This window comes from Myripristis murdjan, chromosome 12 (genome assembly GCF_902150065.1).
Source record: "Myripristis murdjan chromosome 12, fMyrMur1.1, whole genome shotgun sequence".
Lineage (NCBI taxonomy): Eukaryota > Metazoa > Chordata > Actinopteri > Holocentriformes > Holocentridae > Myripristis > Myripristis murdjan.
The window spans coordinates 8,433,287-8,452,352 of record NC_043991.1 but is presented as its reverse complement, the minus strand read 5'-3'; the positions used below and the strand labels follow the sequence as shown (position 1 = coordinate 8,452,352).

At 40.7% G+C, this 19,066-nt stretch overlaps 2 protein-coding genes across 2 annotated transcripts in view; both read right to left on the bottom strand.

Annotated features, from left to right (window-relative positions):
* arrdc1b (arrestin domain containing 1b) overlaps positions 1-9,211 on the bottom strand; it is a 41,433-nt gene extending 32,222 nt beyond the window's left edge. Inside the window, exon 1 of the mRNA XM_030065590.1 lies at positions 9,077-9,211. Coding sequence (XP_029921450.1) covers positions 9,077-9,194 — 118 coding nt within the window. The 5' untranslated portion in view covers positions 9,195-9,211. The remainder of the gene's footprint in view (positions 1-9,076) is intronic.
* Positions 9,212-13,327: 4,116 nt separating this feature from the next.
* On the bottom strand, positions 13,328-18,553 carry LOC115368927 (glutamine synthetase-like). Its single transcript, XM_030065371.1, has 7 exons — positions 18,527-18,553; positions 16,053-16,227; positions 15,651-15,812; positions 15,384-15,530; positions 15,121-15,248; positions 14,758-14,957; positions 13,328-13,865 (listed from the first exon to the last, which is right to left on the bottom strand). Exons 2-7 carry the CDS (start codon positions 16,219-16,221, stop codon positions 13,562-13,564), a joined length of 1,110 nt encoding a protein of 369 aa, XP_029921231.1. The 5' UTR covers positions 16,222-16,227; positions 18,527-18,553; the 3' UTR covers positions 13,328-13,561.
* Positions 18,554-19,066: the final 513 nt, after the last annotated feature.

Sequence of the window (19,066 nt, the reverse complement as noted above, 5' to 3'; positions counted from 1 at the left end):
GAGCTGAGAGTCTGACAATAACTAACAGCTCTCACCTCCAAACAGGAGATTTAGATAAAACTCAAACCAGGAAATCAAGTACATGTTAAGGAGCATGACCAGATCATCCATTGCATTTGCAGGCATCAAACTACTGAATAAAATTTAAGACATGCAAAACAATAGATCTACAACCTAAATGAAGAGAACTACAATAAGCAACAATAAACAAGTGTTAATAAATAAAGAGATCTACAACCTAGTGTTAAACTGATGCTGAACTTGGAGAGCTTTATAGAACTGCATTTTATTCCTGCCTTTTATATGATTTTGCTTGTATTTTGATCTTACCGCGCTCCTTCTTAAAGTGCTTTTGACTGTTTTATGATTCGTACATGGTTGCATGCTGTTGGCCTGATACTTTCTTGCTTGTCTTGGTGCTGTTTTCTCGGCCAGGCCTCCATTTACAAAGAGATTCTGTTCAAATAAAGGTTCAAATAAAATCTTTTAAAGAGTAAAACCACCTAAGCCATGTATGATCCAACTAAAGCCAGCCACCCTGAGGGCTCAAAGTCTTGACTGATCTTGTTACCATGCGGGCATGTGCGGACCCATCACACAACAATAACCCACTTGTTAGCATTTACCTAAAATTAAATGCTAACCAGTGAGCAGACAATCGATCATATGGCTATAAAACCGAGCAGGAGACTTTTTTTTTTTCTTCTCCTTCTTCTCCTTCTTTGTTGTGAGGAGCCAGTCGCTACGTTTGTTTGACAGAGGAGTCATATCCTCCCTGCAAACCACTGTAAACTGCTTTTGTTGTTTTTTCACAGTTCAGCACAGGAAGTAGGACAGCTTTTAGAAAGAGGAAGAAGGGGTGTGATCTGTGGAGACGAAGCGAGGGGAGGACTCGGGGGTGTGTCAGTGCTTATCGGGGGGTTGCGGGTGGACAGAGACAGAATCCTCTTACGGTAGACCTAAATAACCAAACACATGTGGGCGTGGACAGGGCCCTGATTATGAGGGTCAAAGGGTATTTATGAACATGACTAAGTCCAAGGGGAGCGGGTGGGAGCTGGTTTCCACAGTGCAGCGCTGGTCCAGTGGGCACGGTACACTGATCATGTACGTGTCAACTCAAGGGAATCCGCAAGAAAAGCAACTTGTATGAGTCACTGATGTACAACTGGTGAAACGTGTTGTGTTTTCAGATGGTGGAGATTTCTAGATAAATGTTTTGACTGGTGGATTATATCTGTCACAACCTGTTACAGAAATTATGGAGTTTCATGACCTCTGTGAATGGCGACGTCCTATTTTTGGTTAAGATTATCCGATAAAAATACATCCAGACAAAAGATTTTATTTAAAGGAATGCCATTTTCACCTCTGTGCATCCAGTGGTAGCATTTTGTGTTAGCTTAGCATAATGACTTGAAGTCTATGGGAGTTGTTAGCCTGGCTCCGTCAAAATGAAAAAAATAAACTTTACAGCAACTCCGAAGATGTCTTATTTACACGATGTACTTATTTTTTCACATTGATGGAACGAGGCTAAAGACTCCCATAGACTTCAAGTCAATATGCTAAGCTAACACAAAATGCTACCCAGTGGAACTGAACCACTGGACGCACAGAGGTGAAAATGGTATCAACATCTTGTCTCTAGTCTGGGGAAGTCTGATAAAGTTTTTCCCCAAAACTTTGGAGTATTCCTTCACAACTATCTATTTACTTATTTGTTTCATATATATTAAATTATGCATTGTATATATTTTTATTTCTAACAAATTACTTATTTATTTGAAAGCCTGTCTGTGGAAATATGCGATACACTTTGAGCTGAGCTCCAAGGTGTGTTCGTCTCTTTCTCAGGCAGCTCTTTTATCAGCCTCAGGGCAATGATGTCATGATTTACTCCGGCCGCCAAGTCCAGACACACCAAGCTTAGACAGGAACCCTGACGCAGGTTACACTGGTTTTGGTGAGCTAGAAAAAAAAAAATGATTCTCTTATGCTGGATTGACACTTCCTTTGTTTTTCTCTGAGACAATCTGCCCTCAGTTTTCTTTGCAAGTGTGTGTGCCCAACGGAAATCAGCAAAACCGTCACTGACAAACCACTCAGGAAGCTTTAACCCTGTGTGTTTTTCCACATCTCATTGTCTTGTCTCACTGTTATCATTATTATTACTATTATTATTGTTATTATTATTATTATTATTTTAAATCTAGCACCTGTTTTATATTTTAGATAAGCGTGCATTACATATGTACTACATAACTGCACAGACTTGCGGTGGGAGTGTGGGAACGGGAGTGTAAGTGAGGTTGAGCCTGGTGTTAACAAAGACCACGTGTTTCCTTAAAGTGAGACACGACCACAGAGGCACCGGGTGACAACACACAGGGTTCGAAGCGTTCACCACCAACTTGCTGAGAATGAATTCGCATTTCAAGGACCGCAACCGTGATTATGCATGTACAGCCCAATATCTACAAAATGTACATACTCCAATAATAATTTACCTTTTTTTAATTCCACTTCAATATGAAAATGAAGCGTGATGAAGTTGTCCGCATTAGATTTCCAAAAAGCAGCTGCACTGTTGTGTTTTGATGACAACTGGGCGGAGTGATACGTTCTCTCTGATTGAAAATAGTCCCCGGGGAAACTTTTGCTTCACGCGGGAAATTATTATAGTTTATGAATGCCGACAACTTTGTTAGCTGTTGAGGCAGAGCATTATAAGGTGGGTGTTTCAATCAAAAATACATATTTAAAAATCGAGGGATGCTGATTATATGTTGTGGACTTTTTAGTACACCCACATTATTTGCCAAGTGTTTTGTTGTAATGTAAAATGAGGGAAATTGTAGTCACAAGGGCCAAACATTCAAATTCACCGGTATAGTCCTTTAATCCAAATAATTCCCTAACTCAGCACACAAGCAGGTAGGAGAGGCCAAGTCAAAATTGCATTAAGAGTTTTAACAAGCAAGTTATATGGTGTTTTTTTTTTTTTTTTTCCTTACAATTTTATACCTAGTGCATAGGGCAATACTCCAGTGTATGTATGGTGTTGTTTAGGTAGTACACTTTTACATTTTCCAATTTTTCTCATTTTGGTATATTTGAGTGTGATATTATTTTACAAATTTCTAACACACATATTTTTACAGTTCTTACTTTCCCTTTCTATTTCTTTTACTTTCACTCATCCATATCTTCTATTGAGAATTTGAGGAACTGCAGCTGGCCCATTTTCCCATTGGGGATCAATCAATAAAGTAATTCTGCTTCTGATTCTGTGTGTGTGTGTGTACACAGTGTGTGTGTGTGTGAGTATGCGTGAAAGTGAAAAAGACCTCCAGTTGTCACAATCCTGCCGTTTCTCTTTGCTTTCGCTTTATTCTCTCTGTTTTGGTATTGTCTGTGTGCTCTGTGTGTCCCTCTCTTCTTCCTGTAGTTTCTCCCTCACTTGCTGCACACCTGTTTTAGTTCAGGCCTCATTAGCCCTGCTCTTGCGGTTACCTGTTGGCCCTCTCATTAGCCAATCAGCTCCCTGCCTGCTGTGCTGTCCACCCACCTCTTCCTAATTCCCTCATTAGTTCAGTTTGTATTGTAGTCCAGCTTCTAGTTCAGGCTTTGCCAGTTTGTTGTTTGGCCTGTTTCTTGCCCCAGCTGTTCTTGTTACCTGTTGTCTACAGTGCCAGTTTTCTGGATTAGTCCTCTAATTTTTCGGTGTATCCTTCGTTTTCAGTCAGATTTATCAGTCGTCAGTCTGTCAGCCCAGTTTTTAATTCCCACCTTTCACCTGCCAGTCTACAAGTTGTGTCTGTGTGTTCCTGTCCACCATTTCTTACACACCTGCCTGCAACATCCACAATAAAAAAAAAATAACTTAATTTAACTTAAAATTTGACTATCCACGCCTTTGGTCCACCTGTCTGCACAGACACACACTGACACCAATCTTGTTTGCATAAGGGTGGAGGTTCCTGTTACCACTGATCAGAATTGGATTACAGTAAATGTTTGTGCTTTGTGGCGAGCAAAGCTGGGATCGGTGTCACAAGATAGTCAGATCAAGGAAGTCAGATCAAGTGCACTTTCGCTTCAGATTAATTTCTCATTTCCTGCTGATGGTGGTTGCTCTGCAGTGGAAAGAATTTGAATCAAAAAGTAAAATTATCAGTCAACTTATTTACAGGTCAGCGTCAGATTAAAAGGTACAGAGTTGTGTGACCCGTGTATGTTTTGGCCATTCGATTTTTGTTTCGCTGTCCAACACTTCAAAACGAGAAATGACCTAAAATGTTTGTTAATAAAATGTGCGGAGGATGTTACAATGTCCCGCGACCCTTGTGAGGATAAGCAGTTTAGAAGATGAATGAATGAATGAATGAATGTTACAATGTTAATTTTTCATTTGGCAGATGCTTTTATCCAAAGTGTCACCTGAAAACACAGAGGTCCCCATTTCTGACAGCAGTCGTCAGACTATGTGACCTCGCTGTTCCTGCATAATTGAGTCATACACCAATCATATCACATCAATTTGGACAAAGCAACTCATGTAAATGTGCAACAAGCCCCGGGCCAGAGCTGTCCAACATCCCCAGCGACAACATACCGGCTGTTCACCAGTTATACTTAAAGAGACTCGGGACTGAACATGTTGTGAAGCTTTCAGGTTTAAACCAAAACATCCACATGAGCATGGGTGAAAAGAGGAAAATTATGTCTGTTTCTAGTTCCATAAAACAAAACAAAATAAAAAATCTGACCAACATCTGTTTATGCTGCCTCAGAACTCTTTTCGTTCGGGTATCACTCGTTTGGTTCTCTTTTCTGCTTTCTGCTCGTTATTTGTTTTCCATTATCCTGCAGCAGAATCCAAAAACAAATGCCTCAAGGAACACTGGATCAACATGCAAAATCAGGAAAGGGGTCTGCTGTCGCTCAACGTTTCCATTTTTTTACATGTCGAAAAAAACAGAAATCGGGCCGACTTCGAATTATTTTGCTTTGCTGACAGCCTAAAGAAAATCTATTTTCATCTGTTTGGGTCAGTTCTTGCTTTCCAATGTCCAGAGGCATGATGGCCAAAACACACACCGATCGTTGTACCTTTTGTCGCTGGGTCTGCACCTTGTTGTCTGAGGGTGTCGGAGCCGGCGGTACATAGTCAATACAGTGGTATCCTTGATGCATATGTCTGCACAAGCTGCTGCACTGAGTCAATACAGCAACATTCCCCTGCTGTATCAGATGGCTATACATAAATATACACCTGCTGCCAACACTTAAGAGACAGACCAATATAACACGATGCTAAACAGAGCAAATTCAGATGTATAACTTTTTTTTTAACCACAACAAAACAGCTATCCATTGTTTGTAATCCATTACTTTTAACAATTCGAAGAGCAACTGAAATTTCATCTGCCATGCTACTGCTAATGGTGCAATGGTGCTGTGATGTTTCAACCAGACTACAATGCATGTTCAGGATTAACTGTAAATAACCCGTGTAAGTACCTTATTCATATTACGTACTCTAAAATTATGACTCCGCCTAAATGACTGCCTTTCTAAGTGAGCTAATCAGCGTAAATACTGTCTAATGGTCTTCATCAATAATAGAGGGAGGCTGAAAATTGTGCCCGGCCTCTGTTTCCCCTCTGAGATTCAACATCTCAGAAACGCCAGGATCTGGCTGCTTATGAATATTTCTATTTATTTCATCACACTACTTGGTAACTGTATACACCCCACTCAGACTACAATGTAAATAAAGGGCTAACAGGGGCAAAATCCATACGGCTCATGTGGTGCCACAGTCTATGTAATGGATAGCGTGTGTGGCCTATCAGCCGAGACACACACACACACACTCTCAGAGGAGACAAGACCAACCTTACAACCCACTACAAAAACAGACAGGGTGCCTTATCATGAAATACAAGACCACTGTACGATTTTATGCGCGATGATGGATTTTGACTTTCTTCCTGATTGGGCACGGTGCAGTTTTCTGGCGACTAAATTCAACAGCAGGATGGTCGAGTGAAAACTGACCAGCAGCCTCTGATGGACTCCCACCATGCACACTAAATGGGAGAGAAATGGGAAAGCTGACTGACCAGGTAGCTCACTCAACGTGGCGCACAAGATGGGAAAATTACTTCACTATGCTCTAACTCTCTTTCTCTTTCTCTATCTTTTTGCAGGAAAGACAGCGGCACACAGACCTCAGTAGGATGTTGAAAAATGTTCCATTTGTTTTGGAGGCAATTGCTCGAATTCCCCTTGCCTTGTGCCCACATTTTAATGCTCTGCTGCTCTGCTGATTCTCACTCTGGGGATGGGCATGCACACTCTCCCCAATTCATATCAGTCATGAGTGCCAAGGTCACTTTCTGTCGGCTTTGATAGATAGCATTTTAAAGCAATTGTTAAAAGTGACCCCGGGGACTGTTCCCTTGATAGCAATCTTAATTGGCATCATAACTGCATTGCGATTGTATTTCCATACTAATATGATCATTATTATGAACTGTAATCACTTTATTACCATTCTCATTGGTCGCCTGGCGTTACTGTGACATCCTTGATCAAACAAATGCAGGAAGGGGATTAGCTGAGGGGCCTGTCCAGCTTAATAAATGCTCAGATTCATCATAAAGAGCCAACTACTACCATCTATTCTATTCAAGAGGCAAAAACTTGAAATGCTGACAACAGCAAAAAGGACGGCACGCTCCCCCCTTGCCGCTTTAGCATGATTCAGGCCTTTTGATTGATGGTATCATCAATAGCTGGGGTTGAAAGGGGTGATGTCAGAGGACACATAATGTAGCTAAGGCATTTACAGTACATTAATGGTCATTCTGAAAGCCTGAGATGGAGCTGGAGTGCCTTCGCCCAGACTTCACTGGTGCACTCTGCCTGAGGAACATGCACTAATAAAATCAGCGCCGTCTTTTACGTCACCTATAAAACACATTTTTAGTCAGACTCTCATGTCATACTGCATTCTTTGCTGTCTAACTTAGCTTCAGTTTCTACTTTAACCCCATGTAGCTTTCAAGCTTTAACTTTTTCCTGTTGCAGTTATAGAGTTTTATATACTTATTATCTACGGAGTGATTTGATTTGAAAAGTTTTGACACAATGTTTACCACATTCGCATTTTCAGTGGGTTTGTCATTTTGGCACAGTGCAGAGAACTGAAAGTGCACTGTGGGCTCACACTTAACTGTGTATGTGAAACCCCGGCGGATGGGAGGACCGGCTGCATTTTTCAGTAAAATAAAACTCAGCGGGTGCAGCAATAAATGCATTAGCTTTATGTCACTGGTATCAGTCCACAGTCTCGCTCCATGACTTGTGTTTGCCACAGGGTTGTTAAACTAACAAAATCTACCAGGCCTTGGTCAAGCACAAAAATCATGATGTGTTTTTCTCTCCCGGGCTTGAAGAGCTTTATATAGATTTGGACTTGATTTCAAAACCCATCCCAGTGTCTAAAACATCCAAGGACATCCTCCATCCTGTTATTTGGCGGAGCAGTCACCACAGGGATGAAAGCAGAAAGCGGGCAGAGAGCACGGTGTCAGGTACAGACAGGCCGCACCAGCGTGACCTTATAATGTAACAGAGCACAGCAAGTGGACCGACCTCTCCTGTAACACCATCTGCTTCAGGTCAGCCCACACATTAGGCAAATTAATCTCACTAACTACAAACCAAGGCATGTCAGTCTTCCATGTAAAACTGCTGCCTGATAAAAACACAGAGAGACACATTTCTGAAGCTAAACTGCATGATTCAATCACTAAAACCATAATATAATTTCACCAGCAAGAAATAAAGTTATGTACCATCTATTACCACTCATTTTGTAAAGAGGTGTCAGCTTTTTTGCCCTCAAATTGTGAATGTCTCATTTTTTAACAAAACTCCTCGATTCATAACTGCACCCGCATTAAAATTGAATTGGAAATGTGCCAATTGCAGCATCACTGTAGTACAGTATACTCCATGCTGAATGAGGCAGATGCTATGCAGCAGTTCATGCATACTGCAGGCTACAGGATTATATGCAGAATGACAACCGGTGCATTTGCTGTTTCACACTGTAGAGAGAGATCTTGATGACCAATGATAAAACTCATTTTTTTTTCTTCTCTCTCTCTCTCTCTTGCTCTCTCACTCTCTCAAAAAATGGAAGTTTGCTGTTGCACTTTGGAAATACCCTCCTTGTTTATTGTCCTTGCCAATGAAGGTGATTCCTGATACTGCCCCTTTGAAAAAGCGCTTTATGTGAAAGTTGACTGCAGTCCTCTATTATCTGAGGGGAATCACTACAAGGATCACTTACAATGGATTCTTTGTGCACTTCCATGGCAACTCAAAAAAGCTGCTCTCCACCTTGCTAACCTACTTCAGCCCCCTCTCAGGCCAGCATTACACTTGCTTTGCATTTACCCCCCACAGTGAATAAATGTCACCAATCCCATCCGAAAGAATATATGTGAAAGCAAAAGAGCACAACATATCCCACAACACCTGTTGTTATGCATGTTGGATGCTGCTCTGTGTTCAAACCATGGCTCCACCACAATGTCTCTGACTCAGAACACATGGAAGCAACATGTTATAATGTGCAGGATGTGATACAGGATGTGGCTTTCAAACGCCTGTCTTTCGTGCCTGCCAAGCAAACAAGGCTGAAATTGAAACACAAAAACAAATCCACGGCGGTGGCACTGGCGTGTGGAGGTGGCGCGTCCACTCCCTGTCTCAAGCGCAGCATCAAATGCGTGATGTCCACACCAAATACTGAGACGGCGAGTCAGTCAGTGAGGTGTTGAATAGGCTGGAGGGTGGAAAACGGCTGCGACACTGTATAGCTGTCTCTTCACATCAATAATCACCGAGGAAAAGTTTATTTTCATCGATCCATCCTGTGCGCTTTCACGGAGCCCCAGGCGTTAAGACACGTTGGCAATCCCTCTCTCTCTCCCCCTTTCTCTCTCTCTCTCTCTCTTTCTCTCTTTCTCTGTAAATGTTAGAAGAGCCTTACCTTTATACTGAAGCGAGTTGCCGGTTCTTATCTTCACAGTGCCGCTTATGGATTCACCAGGACTGTAAACCACTTTGTTATTGGCAAAAGTAATGTCAAATTCTTGAAGCTTGCCCATGGCTCCGCTCCGCTGCCCCGCCGCTGAATCCTCTAACAACGGCCAGCGACGCGCTCTCACCTGCCTCGAGCTCTCCGCCCCCAGAGAGCCGCTACGTCACCGAGGAGCTGAGCCATTGAAAACAATGGGGATGCAGTGGAGACCCTGGTGGGGGAGCAGTGGAGGGGAAACACACCTGCACTGCCTATGCACACCGTTTAATGTGAGGAATTCAGAGCCAGCCCACATGTTGTATGGCCTTTATGATATTAAGACCTATTCCTACAAGCAAGGCATAATACTTACACTAATACTAATAATCATCATCATCGTCATGCACTTTATAATACCGTTTTAAGCAGAATAATGATAGAGCAAAATATCAGACAGCTGTACAGAAAGGCCAAACAAGAGCAAAAGTAAGGTAAACTCAAGATTGAGAGGTAAAAAAAAAAAAAAAAAAAAAAAAAAAAAAGGAAAAACACAAGATGCAAAACGCAGCTAGAGGAAAACAAAAGGATGTTGACAGATAAAAATGGTAAAAGAGATTTAAAAAAAAAAAAAAAGCAATAGGGAAAAAAATAAATATAAATAAGTAAATATTCTCAGACTGAGGAGATGATTTTTTAACAAGAACAAAAACATCAATTGGGCTAATGTTTTTATTATATTATATTATATTATATTATATTATATTATTCATTTTTGATCCTCCTTGTGACATTAATGATTTCTGGTTAGCAGTTTTTGCTCTATGATAATCAACTGGTGGTCATCAGTTGCACACCTTTTAAAAATGACATAAATCTGTTGCATAGAAACTTTATTTCACTGCCTGCCTTACAGTGATTAGAGTGGGATGGCATGTGGGTCTATGATTTCAACACTTAACTCCATGGCAACATCTGTCGAAACTGGGCGGATCGCCATGTAACTTGTTGAGCCCAACCTGCTCCTCAGAAGATGAATCCTGTCAACTTTGGTGAGCTCATAACCTTTCCTCTGGCGCCACCTTCAGGCCAAAATGTAGCCTACAAACCGCATTCACCCACACATCTCGACATGCACCAAGCTGGGAAGGCAGCAGCAGCCCCTGCTTGCTTTTAATAAGGGCATTAATGATTAAAAATATCCATTAATATTTAATGCTTTTCTAAAGATGCTTTTCTTTTATTTTTACTCTACTCACCTTTTTATTTACGACCTCAGCATTGTCCTCAATTCCACGGTCCTCACTTGAATGAGTCACTCTGAATATATTTATGCTGCAGCCAAAACTATGAAATGTGCACAGATGTAAATTTATGTTTTCCCTTTGTTGTCCAGCTGGTTGTATAAATAGCCAAAGAAGTAAGGCTCTAGTGTCTGAATATAGGAAGTGAGTCTTTTGCACAACTGAGTCAAATAATGTAAGCAAATGCATTTTGATATTTTTGAGAGGAAACTAGCACAGGTCCTCTGCCTCTGCCTCGCTGGCTTGATTCATGTTCAGGGAATGCATGCAAGTAGTGTGCTGCAGAATGGGGTCTGCACATTTTGGCCTCAGGGTGGTACTAGAGGAAAGGTCATGAGGTCACTGAAGTTGACAAGGCTCATCCTCTGGGGAGCATGAACCAGACAAAATTGTGCCTGATGGTGGCACTAGAGGGAAGGGTCATGAGCAGTGGTCATATGAACTTAAAATTTTTAACAGGAGTACCAGATGAGTCGGGATACCACCATGAGTAGACAGTTCAGACTTTTTCTTGATGCGCAACTTGCTCAGAACTGTTTGGATTGTGCTGATGTGGCAAAACGAACCATCCGGGACGATAGCAAATATGTTATATTCTTATAAATACCACCAGTTTCTTACAAATCTGCATCATCGGGGTCAAACATTATTATTTTTCAGCTGCCAGCTAATTTTTAATCTACACGCCTGCCTCTCTTCAGGTTCAATGTGTGACACTGATACAGTAAGACCACAGCTCATACGAGAAAAACAAAAAACAAAACAGCCTTAGTTAAATCAAAGCTCAAATTACAGCACTCAAACGGCTGCAGTAACGGCGTGGAAACAGAAACGGGCTCAGTTCACAGCACTTCCCATCCCACTGTCATTCACCCAGCAGAGGAAAAAGGAACGACAGCAAAAAAAAAAAAAAAAGTGCAAGTACAGCATTGTTTAGTTTTTAATTTATTTATTTATTCATTGTGAGGTGGTACCAATAACTTAACAAGATATTACTGTCAATGTAAAAACACATATTTCTAGATGGAAGGCACTGAATACACAAAATTTTTAACACAGCAATTAATTCTTGGTCAAAGCAGGAGCTGCCTAATTTGCAAGAGAAAAAGGCTGAGACAGACACTATTCCACTTTTTTTTTTTTTTTTTTTTGACTATCAACCTTTTCAGAATTAAAGCCCATTTAGAGTGAACTGTTGAGCAGGTGCAGAGCAGCCTCTTTCAAAATAGTGCATGCTTGTGTGTTGCTTGGGGCAGAGTTGAGCCTTCTATAAGTCTAATGAAACTGAAATTGTTCAGAGGAGTGCACACAACTATTGTACTGTTTGTTTGTTTGTTTGTTTGTTTGCAGCCCAATCTATCACAGGAAAGAAACACATCATACAGCAAATGGCCTTCAACAAAGAAAAAATCTAAATCAGGCATATCAGTGGGTGCCAAAAACAGAAGCCGTCTGCTGTGCCTAATAAATTTTCCATGATGAAGCCAGAAGACGTCAGAGGTGAGAGCCATTGCTTTGCCTGTGGACCGTCTGTCATACTTCCTGTTTCTAACTGTACTTCCTGTTTCTGAATGTACTTCCTGTCCCCAAAGGTGCAATCAGCTGAGGGCATCAGCTTTGATGAGACAGTGTGGATTGTCATCATCCATAAAGAGTCCAGACAAAGACAGCAACGCTCTTCACAGTTTTTACAATGAGAGCCAATGGGGTTAATGTGGTGCATTAGCAATACTATTGCACACAAATAGATTGATCATCACACACTTTCCCTCTCCCTCTCGACATCACACACACTTAGATGATGTCAGGACTGTTAATATCTCTAGTAAAAGCTCTGAGACAGATGCTTCTATGACAACAGACAAACACCATGGTTGCCAAGTTACTGCCGGTATCCATGGAAATCTGCTATCTGATGGCACTCAGTCTAATCTGAAGACTCAGTATATATTTTTTTTTCTTGGTTTTTGTTTACTCACACTGCAAACGCTACCTTCAAACAGCTTGAACACGTTACTCATTTTGACAGTCGTGAAACCGACAGGCTAAGGTGTCAGGAAATGACGGGAGAAGATGTTAACACCATATGCCAATTATGCCAGCTACAAGTGTGAGCAATTTTACAAGCAGACCGGGGGGGAATCCATGCCAATACAAGCATGATGAATCAATTTCACCAGTGAGGAGCAGTGCTGTGTGTCTGTGAGGATGTGGCCCCGCACCGAAGACGGCCCTGTTCCTGTCTCGTCTCCCTGCACACATCTGTCTCGCCGGGCCTTTGTAGTATTAATCTATAAATCACATCTCAATCAGCCGTTCTCAGACAGGTTAATGTGTGTTTTGACACTCTGGCCTCTTGTCACATCAGATTTTTCAACTGAGATGAGAACCAAATTCATGGCTCCATCTAGTGGAGAATTTGTGGAAGGCTTTATTAAAAAAAAAAAAAAAAAAAAAAAAAATCACTGCAGCACCAGTCAGTGTCTCAATTCAGTTAAATGAGCTCCAATTTACAGGATATTCTGATGATTCCTGACAAACCAGCCATCATTTTCAGTGAAGAAGGCTGGGAAGACACTAATGACCTTTACTCACCTTTACTCTAATACAGAAGATTTTGTTGTTGCAAATGCAGCTGTTGTTTTTGTTCATGTACTTTTTCGATTATTTTCAGTAATTTACAGTATAAGTTTAGTGGTCTCTCCATAAACATCAGAAACTGAATGAACATAAACTGGCCGATTGTGGAGCCATGAAGGACAGACGATAAAGTGCACTTTATACACTTTGTGTAAAGTCCAATTTTTCTTTTTTAGAAATGCATGAGAGAGATCATATGCTCTATTTTCTAAAGATTCACCCAGTACCTTTTCTATAAGTATATTTCATTTTTTATCTATTTATTCATTTTTACCTGTGGGGTACTTCTGCTTAAATGTCTAAAACACACCAAAGCAAAACAATCGCACAATACAATAACATCATCCATGACATTGAGTCTGACAGTCTTCTTTCTTTCATCTTCCAAAGACAAGTTTTCAAGTGTCTACTTTTTTCTAACTTCTGATAATAATGGGTAAATGAGCATTTCTAGATCTTGCTTGACTACAATGCAGGGACGGCCGGCTGCACCTTTTAATGTTTGTGTTTTTTCTTATTCCTCTCCTCCCTCATCACCAAGCAGGCAGGTGCACACGATGGCCTTGGTCACGGCGTACGGGTCACAGTTGGCTGAGGGCCGGCGGTCCTCAAAGTAGCCTCTCCTGTCCTGGCCCACCTGTCGAGGGATGCGGATGCTGGCGCCTCGGTTGGCCACCCCAGCAGAGAAGTCGTTGATGCTGGAGGTCTCGTGGAAACCCGTGAGACGTCTCTTGTTGTCCTGACCGCCTTTGGGGTCGTACACACGGATGTGTTCCGTGTGCCTCTTGCTCAGCTTCTCAATGGCCTGCTCAATGTACCTGCCATTCAGCAAAATAAAAGGAAGACTGCTGGATTATGGAGAGTGGCTGCAGTTTCAGCACATGAATAATCTCCTCTAGAAAGCTAGAGTAAGGAAGGATGCATCAGTCCTGAAAACACCAGATGGTTTGCAACACATTTAGTCAGTTTCTTAGAGATAAAGGCCTCCTTTGAAATAGACCTATATTACTTTGAATTATCACCTCTACATGCATCTTATCACACAAATCTATTGCATTATTCCTACATCCATATGTACTGCAAATGTGAGGAAATTTGTTTCTCAAAAGATAGAATAGCAGAATAAAATAAAAGTAAAATGAATGAAATGGAACAATAAAATGAATAGAATAGAATAAAATGATGTTTCCTCATTCAAACAGGTGGAGACAAAGCAGAAAGGAATGTGGAGAACAAAAAAAAAAAAAAAAAAAGGCTTTTGTCAGATTTCTGTGAAACTGTAGAGGCAGAGGGCGGTTTGACCCGCTCGACAATCTTTGGGCAAATAATAATCACATAATTGACTGTGGTAATGCCTCAAGGGACGACAGCGGGCCGACACAGAATATAGAAAGGACGAGTTCTAGACAGCAGACAATGCTGAGTGTGCCAAAACCTCCACTGATATTGAAAAACAACAGCATGGTCCTCAACTGCCTTTTAGAGGCAAGTGAGAGAGAAAGAGAGGGGGTGAAGACAGAGGGAAAGTGTGTGTGTGTGTGTGTGTGTCTCTGTGTCTGTCTGTGTCTGTCTGTGCCCTTGGGATATCTGATTCATCTAATTTGTTTGAGCTCTAGTAAGTGATACTATAGGTCTTCATAGTAAAAACTGCAAGTGCAAGTGTAGAGAGTAACTATATTTTTCTGTAGTTTGTCATTTTTCTATACTCACTCCAGTCCGTTTTGTTCCCTCATAGCCTTGGTGCTGACGTTGGTATGGCAACCAGCACCGTTCCAGTTGCCCTTAATTGGTTTAGGGTCAAGAGAGGCGACGACCCCAAAATCTTCACAGACACGGTGCAGTATGAAGCGTGCAACCCACAAATGGTCCCCCATCTCAATGCCCTCGCAGGGTCCCACCTGGAACTCCCACTGAAGTCAGGGACAAGGAAATAGAGGCAATACAAGAGAAATATAAACTAAAATGAAGATGCAACAAGAAGTCAGGTCAAGGAACTTCCTCAAAAAGTGCAGAATAGTCCCAATCTGTCAGCAGGTTCTTTACATGGTGCAGGATGCTAACTAATACACTTGCCTGAGATGGCATAACCTCAGCATTGCTGCCACAGATTTTGACCCCTGCATAGAGGCATGCCTTATAGTGGCACTCCACGATGTCCCGTCCATAAGCATTGTCTGCCCCCACTCCACAGTAGTACGGGCCTTCGGGTGTGAGACAAAATAGGAGGCTTGTTTAGTGGAAAGGCTATTCGAACAAATGCATGTGTTGTTGTCGGCTTTGTTTGTAAAGCAGCTGTACGTGAGGACATCTTAAGCAGTCAAAAACACAGGCAGTACCTTGGGGTCGTGGGAATCCGTTTGCAGGCCAACCAAAGGGATGTCCGTCTACTCCCAAGAGAGTGTATTCCTGCTCCATGCCAAACCACACACACTGATCTTTAACCTGCTCCATCGCTTTGTTGCAGCTGGACCAAAGGTTTGTTTCTGGACAGCAAACACGAGAACAAGTATAGCTTGTTTATTACACCACAGGGCTAACAGGCTCATTACGGCAAAGCATTTCCATAAATATGGAAAAATAAATCAGGACAATCATGCAGATACCTGCAGGCAAGCGGTTGTATTTGAGCACCTGACAGAGGACCAGCTTGTTTGGGTCCAAGGTGAAGGGATCCCTGAACATGCGAACTGGGATCAAGTACATGTCGCTGTTGGAGCCCTCTGCCTGGTAAGTACTCGAGCCATCAAAGTTCCACTCAGGAATATCTGAGGACGTATTTCACCAGAGAAGAGCTATCAGCGCAATGTCTTTTAAATACCACCCAGAATCAGAACTGCCCTGCCCGTAAACATACAGCTAATTTGATTTCAACTTCAGACGTGTCTAGGAACTCAGCCAAAGTAGGTGAACAATAACAACTGTGATAAAAAATTGTATTGAAAAAACTGAAATTCAATAAAACCAAAGCATCAGAATGAATTAACCCCAAACATTACGTCAGTTACCCTCTATTGTCTGTGGCTCTTTGTCCAGAGTTCGTGTTTTGTTGCGAAGTCCCTCGCCGGTGCCGTCGATCCAGATGTAGGTGACCTGACACTTGCCGCTCTGTGGGAGGCTCAGGTACTGCTGCCACAACGCCTTGTTGAGGCGAGAGCTCACTGACACTGAGGCCATCCTCACCTGAGGGGAAAAAAAACCAAACAGCAGTAAATTACAATGTAATTATGGTGGGGTTTTTTTTTCCATATGTGCTGCGGGTATTATACTTACATTCCTCACTCTATACCCTTACCAAAAAGAAGTAATAATAATAATAATAATACATTTTATTTATAAGCGCCTTTCACAAACACTCAAGGACACTTTACAAAAGATGAAACAGCAATAAAAACACAGGTAAAAGACTAACTAAAATACAAAGGAAACAATGCAAGTACAAAGGAAACAATGCAATTACAGGGAGTACGCAGCTTTAAACAGGTGAGTTTTGAGTCTAGATTTGAACAGAGGGAAAGAGTCGATGTTGCGGATGTCCGGGGGGAGTGAGGTAAACTTCTAGTTTACCTATCCAAGTATACTTAAGTAGAGTTTGAGTATACTTTATCAAGTATACTTTCCTTACCAAGTATACTTGTATTTATGTACTAGTAGTGTACTTACATATGTACTAGTTAGTATACTTACAAAGTATACTTATACTAAAAGTACCCTGATCTGGCCCATTTTTGAGTATACTCGGGTAAACTTCAAGGTTACTTTACTTATATATAAGTATACTTAAATTATACTATTTCCTGTACTTGAGTTGTACTATTCTTTAGTTAAAGTAAATCATTCGTATACTCATTAGTGTACTTCAAGTACACTATTGCTTTACTTACTTTGCACTTTTATAAGCTTAAAATTGTACTACTCTTTTACCTTCAATGTACTTGAATATACTTGATGCATACTACAACCATACTAGTAGTATTTAAGTGTAAATGTAGTCAAGTATAAGCAGTACACTACAGGTTCACTCACAGTGTATGTGTTATGGCAACTACCTCAAAGCAGCCAATGTGTAAAATAGCTATACAACAAGCCAGCTAATACAGTAAAATAACACTCCATGCCTTGCAAGCAGGTACAACATTTTTATATACTTGTACTAAGTTTTAACTACTATTGGATAATATACTTAAACTTAAAGTATATCAAGTATGTTATACTTGGAGTATACTTAAACTTTATATTCCTGATAGTACATTCAAAGTAATCTGAAAAGTATACTTACCTAAGTATTAGTTCACAGAAAGTATACTTAGTTCATAAAAAGTATACTTATAAGTATACTTGAGTATACTCCTTTTTGGTAAGGGATACTCACTCACAAAAGCAAACACACACAGATCATACACACACACACACACATACAGAAAAGCACATACACACAGAAGAACAAAAAAAACAACTCAGACAGACAATAACAAAGATTTAACGTGGTGGTAGATTGCATCAGATGTAATCATGCAGCATGGCATGTGTGCTGAATCCATATGAAATGTTTCCCCTGCAGGTTTTTATCAAGCGCTTGAAATGAAGCGCACATCCCAGATAACATCTGTGCTCAACAAGCCGCTCACTGTGGCTTCATCTCTCTGTCTGCTAATTAATGCAGATATTTAGAAAGTGAGCAATATAATCTTCTCCTATTGTTGTACTCATAATTCAATCCTTCAGTAGGCTATTCAAAATATTTGTAAATATTTGGTAATATGTCAAAACCTTTGCAGATGTTTGTTTATCAAGCAAGTTGACCTGTCTTGATCATTAAACTCCTTCCTGTCATTCCACATATTTTCTGTCTTTATTACATGTCTTTATGTCTTTATTCTATATCATCTTTATGACATTCCACATTCCATTGTACAAACAATACTTTTTAAAAGTATAGTTTAAAAGGAAGGACAAACATATTGGCCTGATATTGGGCTTCAAATAATCTTGAACTAAAAATTTTGTTTCTTTTATCCATTAAACGACATCTAACTTCAGTCACATGGAAAGTTGGTTGGTTACATTACATGAATGACGTTCGATGAGACAAAATCAAAAGAAACTCCATCACGTCAAATGATATACAGTATAGTGCTGACCAGAAACTTTTAGACAGAAACTTAGATTTTTGTACTTTTTCAGTCCTCACTGATTAGAAATACATTCACAAACAATAGCCTTACAGTTCTCCACAAATCTGAAAACATCCTCATATTCTGTACCCATTCCTGTCTGTTACACCGGTCAATTGAGGCAAGTAGATCTGTCACTTACTCTCCGAATGAAAATAATAATCCAACCAGTTACATCAGCTTTTGGAAAGGAGCGGGAAATCAAAATCGCTGAATGAAACATGGAACATCAGTCTATATTTAAGAGATCAGCAGCATCAGAATACAAAAGTGTGACTTGATAAGGCAGACAAAAGGTCAGGACTTACTGTAGTGCAGAAGCCAAGTGGAGCTGTGCGTCTGTAGCCTAGAGTACTTCAAAGAAATATGCACTGCCTGAACCTGTCTGTGGCATTTTAACAGTATGCAAACGCCCTTTCTGATGTCACAGCCTCACATGCACTTGTAAGATATCAGCGGCTGCCAAACAAGATTCTCTCTCTCTGTGTGTGTGTGTGTGTGTGTGTGTGTGTGTGTGTGTGTGTGAGATTTATCCTCCCATTACATATTTTTAAATGGCTATCAGTAGGAAAAAGGGCTCATCGACACCTCAGACTTAAAGCAGTCATTCAAAACTGTGATCTAATAATACTAATAATAGTAATTGTTATTGCAATCATTATTAGAAACTTTATTTGTACAGCATCTTTCATGAAATGCAGCTCAAAGTGCTTGACAAAGATAAACAATAGAAAACAATGGCATAGGTGTTATAAAAAAAAAAAAAAAAAAAAAAAAACAGGAGAAACAAGGAGCAACATGTACAAAGGGAAATAAAATCAATGAAACAATAAAATCCTAAGTATTAT

Bases quoted from the DNA above. Each gene is read 5' to 3' on its own strand.
- LOC115368927 (XM_030065371.1), bottom strand. From the start codon at position 16,221: ATGGCCTCAGTGTCAGTGAGCTCTCGCCTCAACAAGGCGTTGTGGCAG. The intron at 15,813-16,052 runs GTAACTGACGTA...ATACGTCCTCAG, and splicing joins AGAGCCACAGACAATAGAGG to ATATTCCTGAGTGGAACTTT. The intron at 14,958-15,120 runs GCAAGTGTATTA...CCCTGACTTCAG, and splicing joins CTGAGGTTATGCCATCTCAG to TGGGAGTTCCAGGTGGGACC.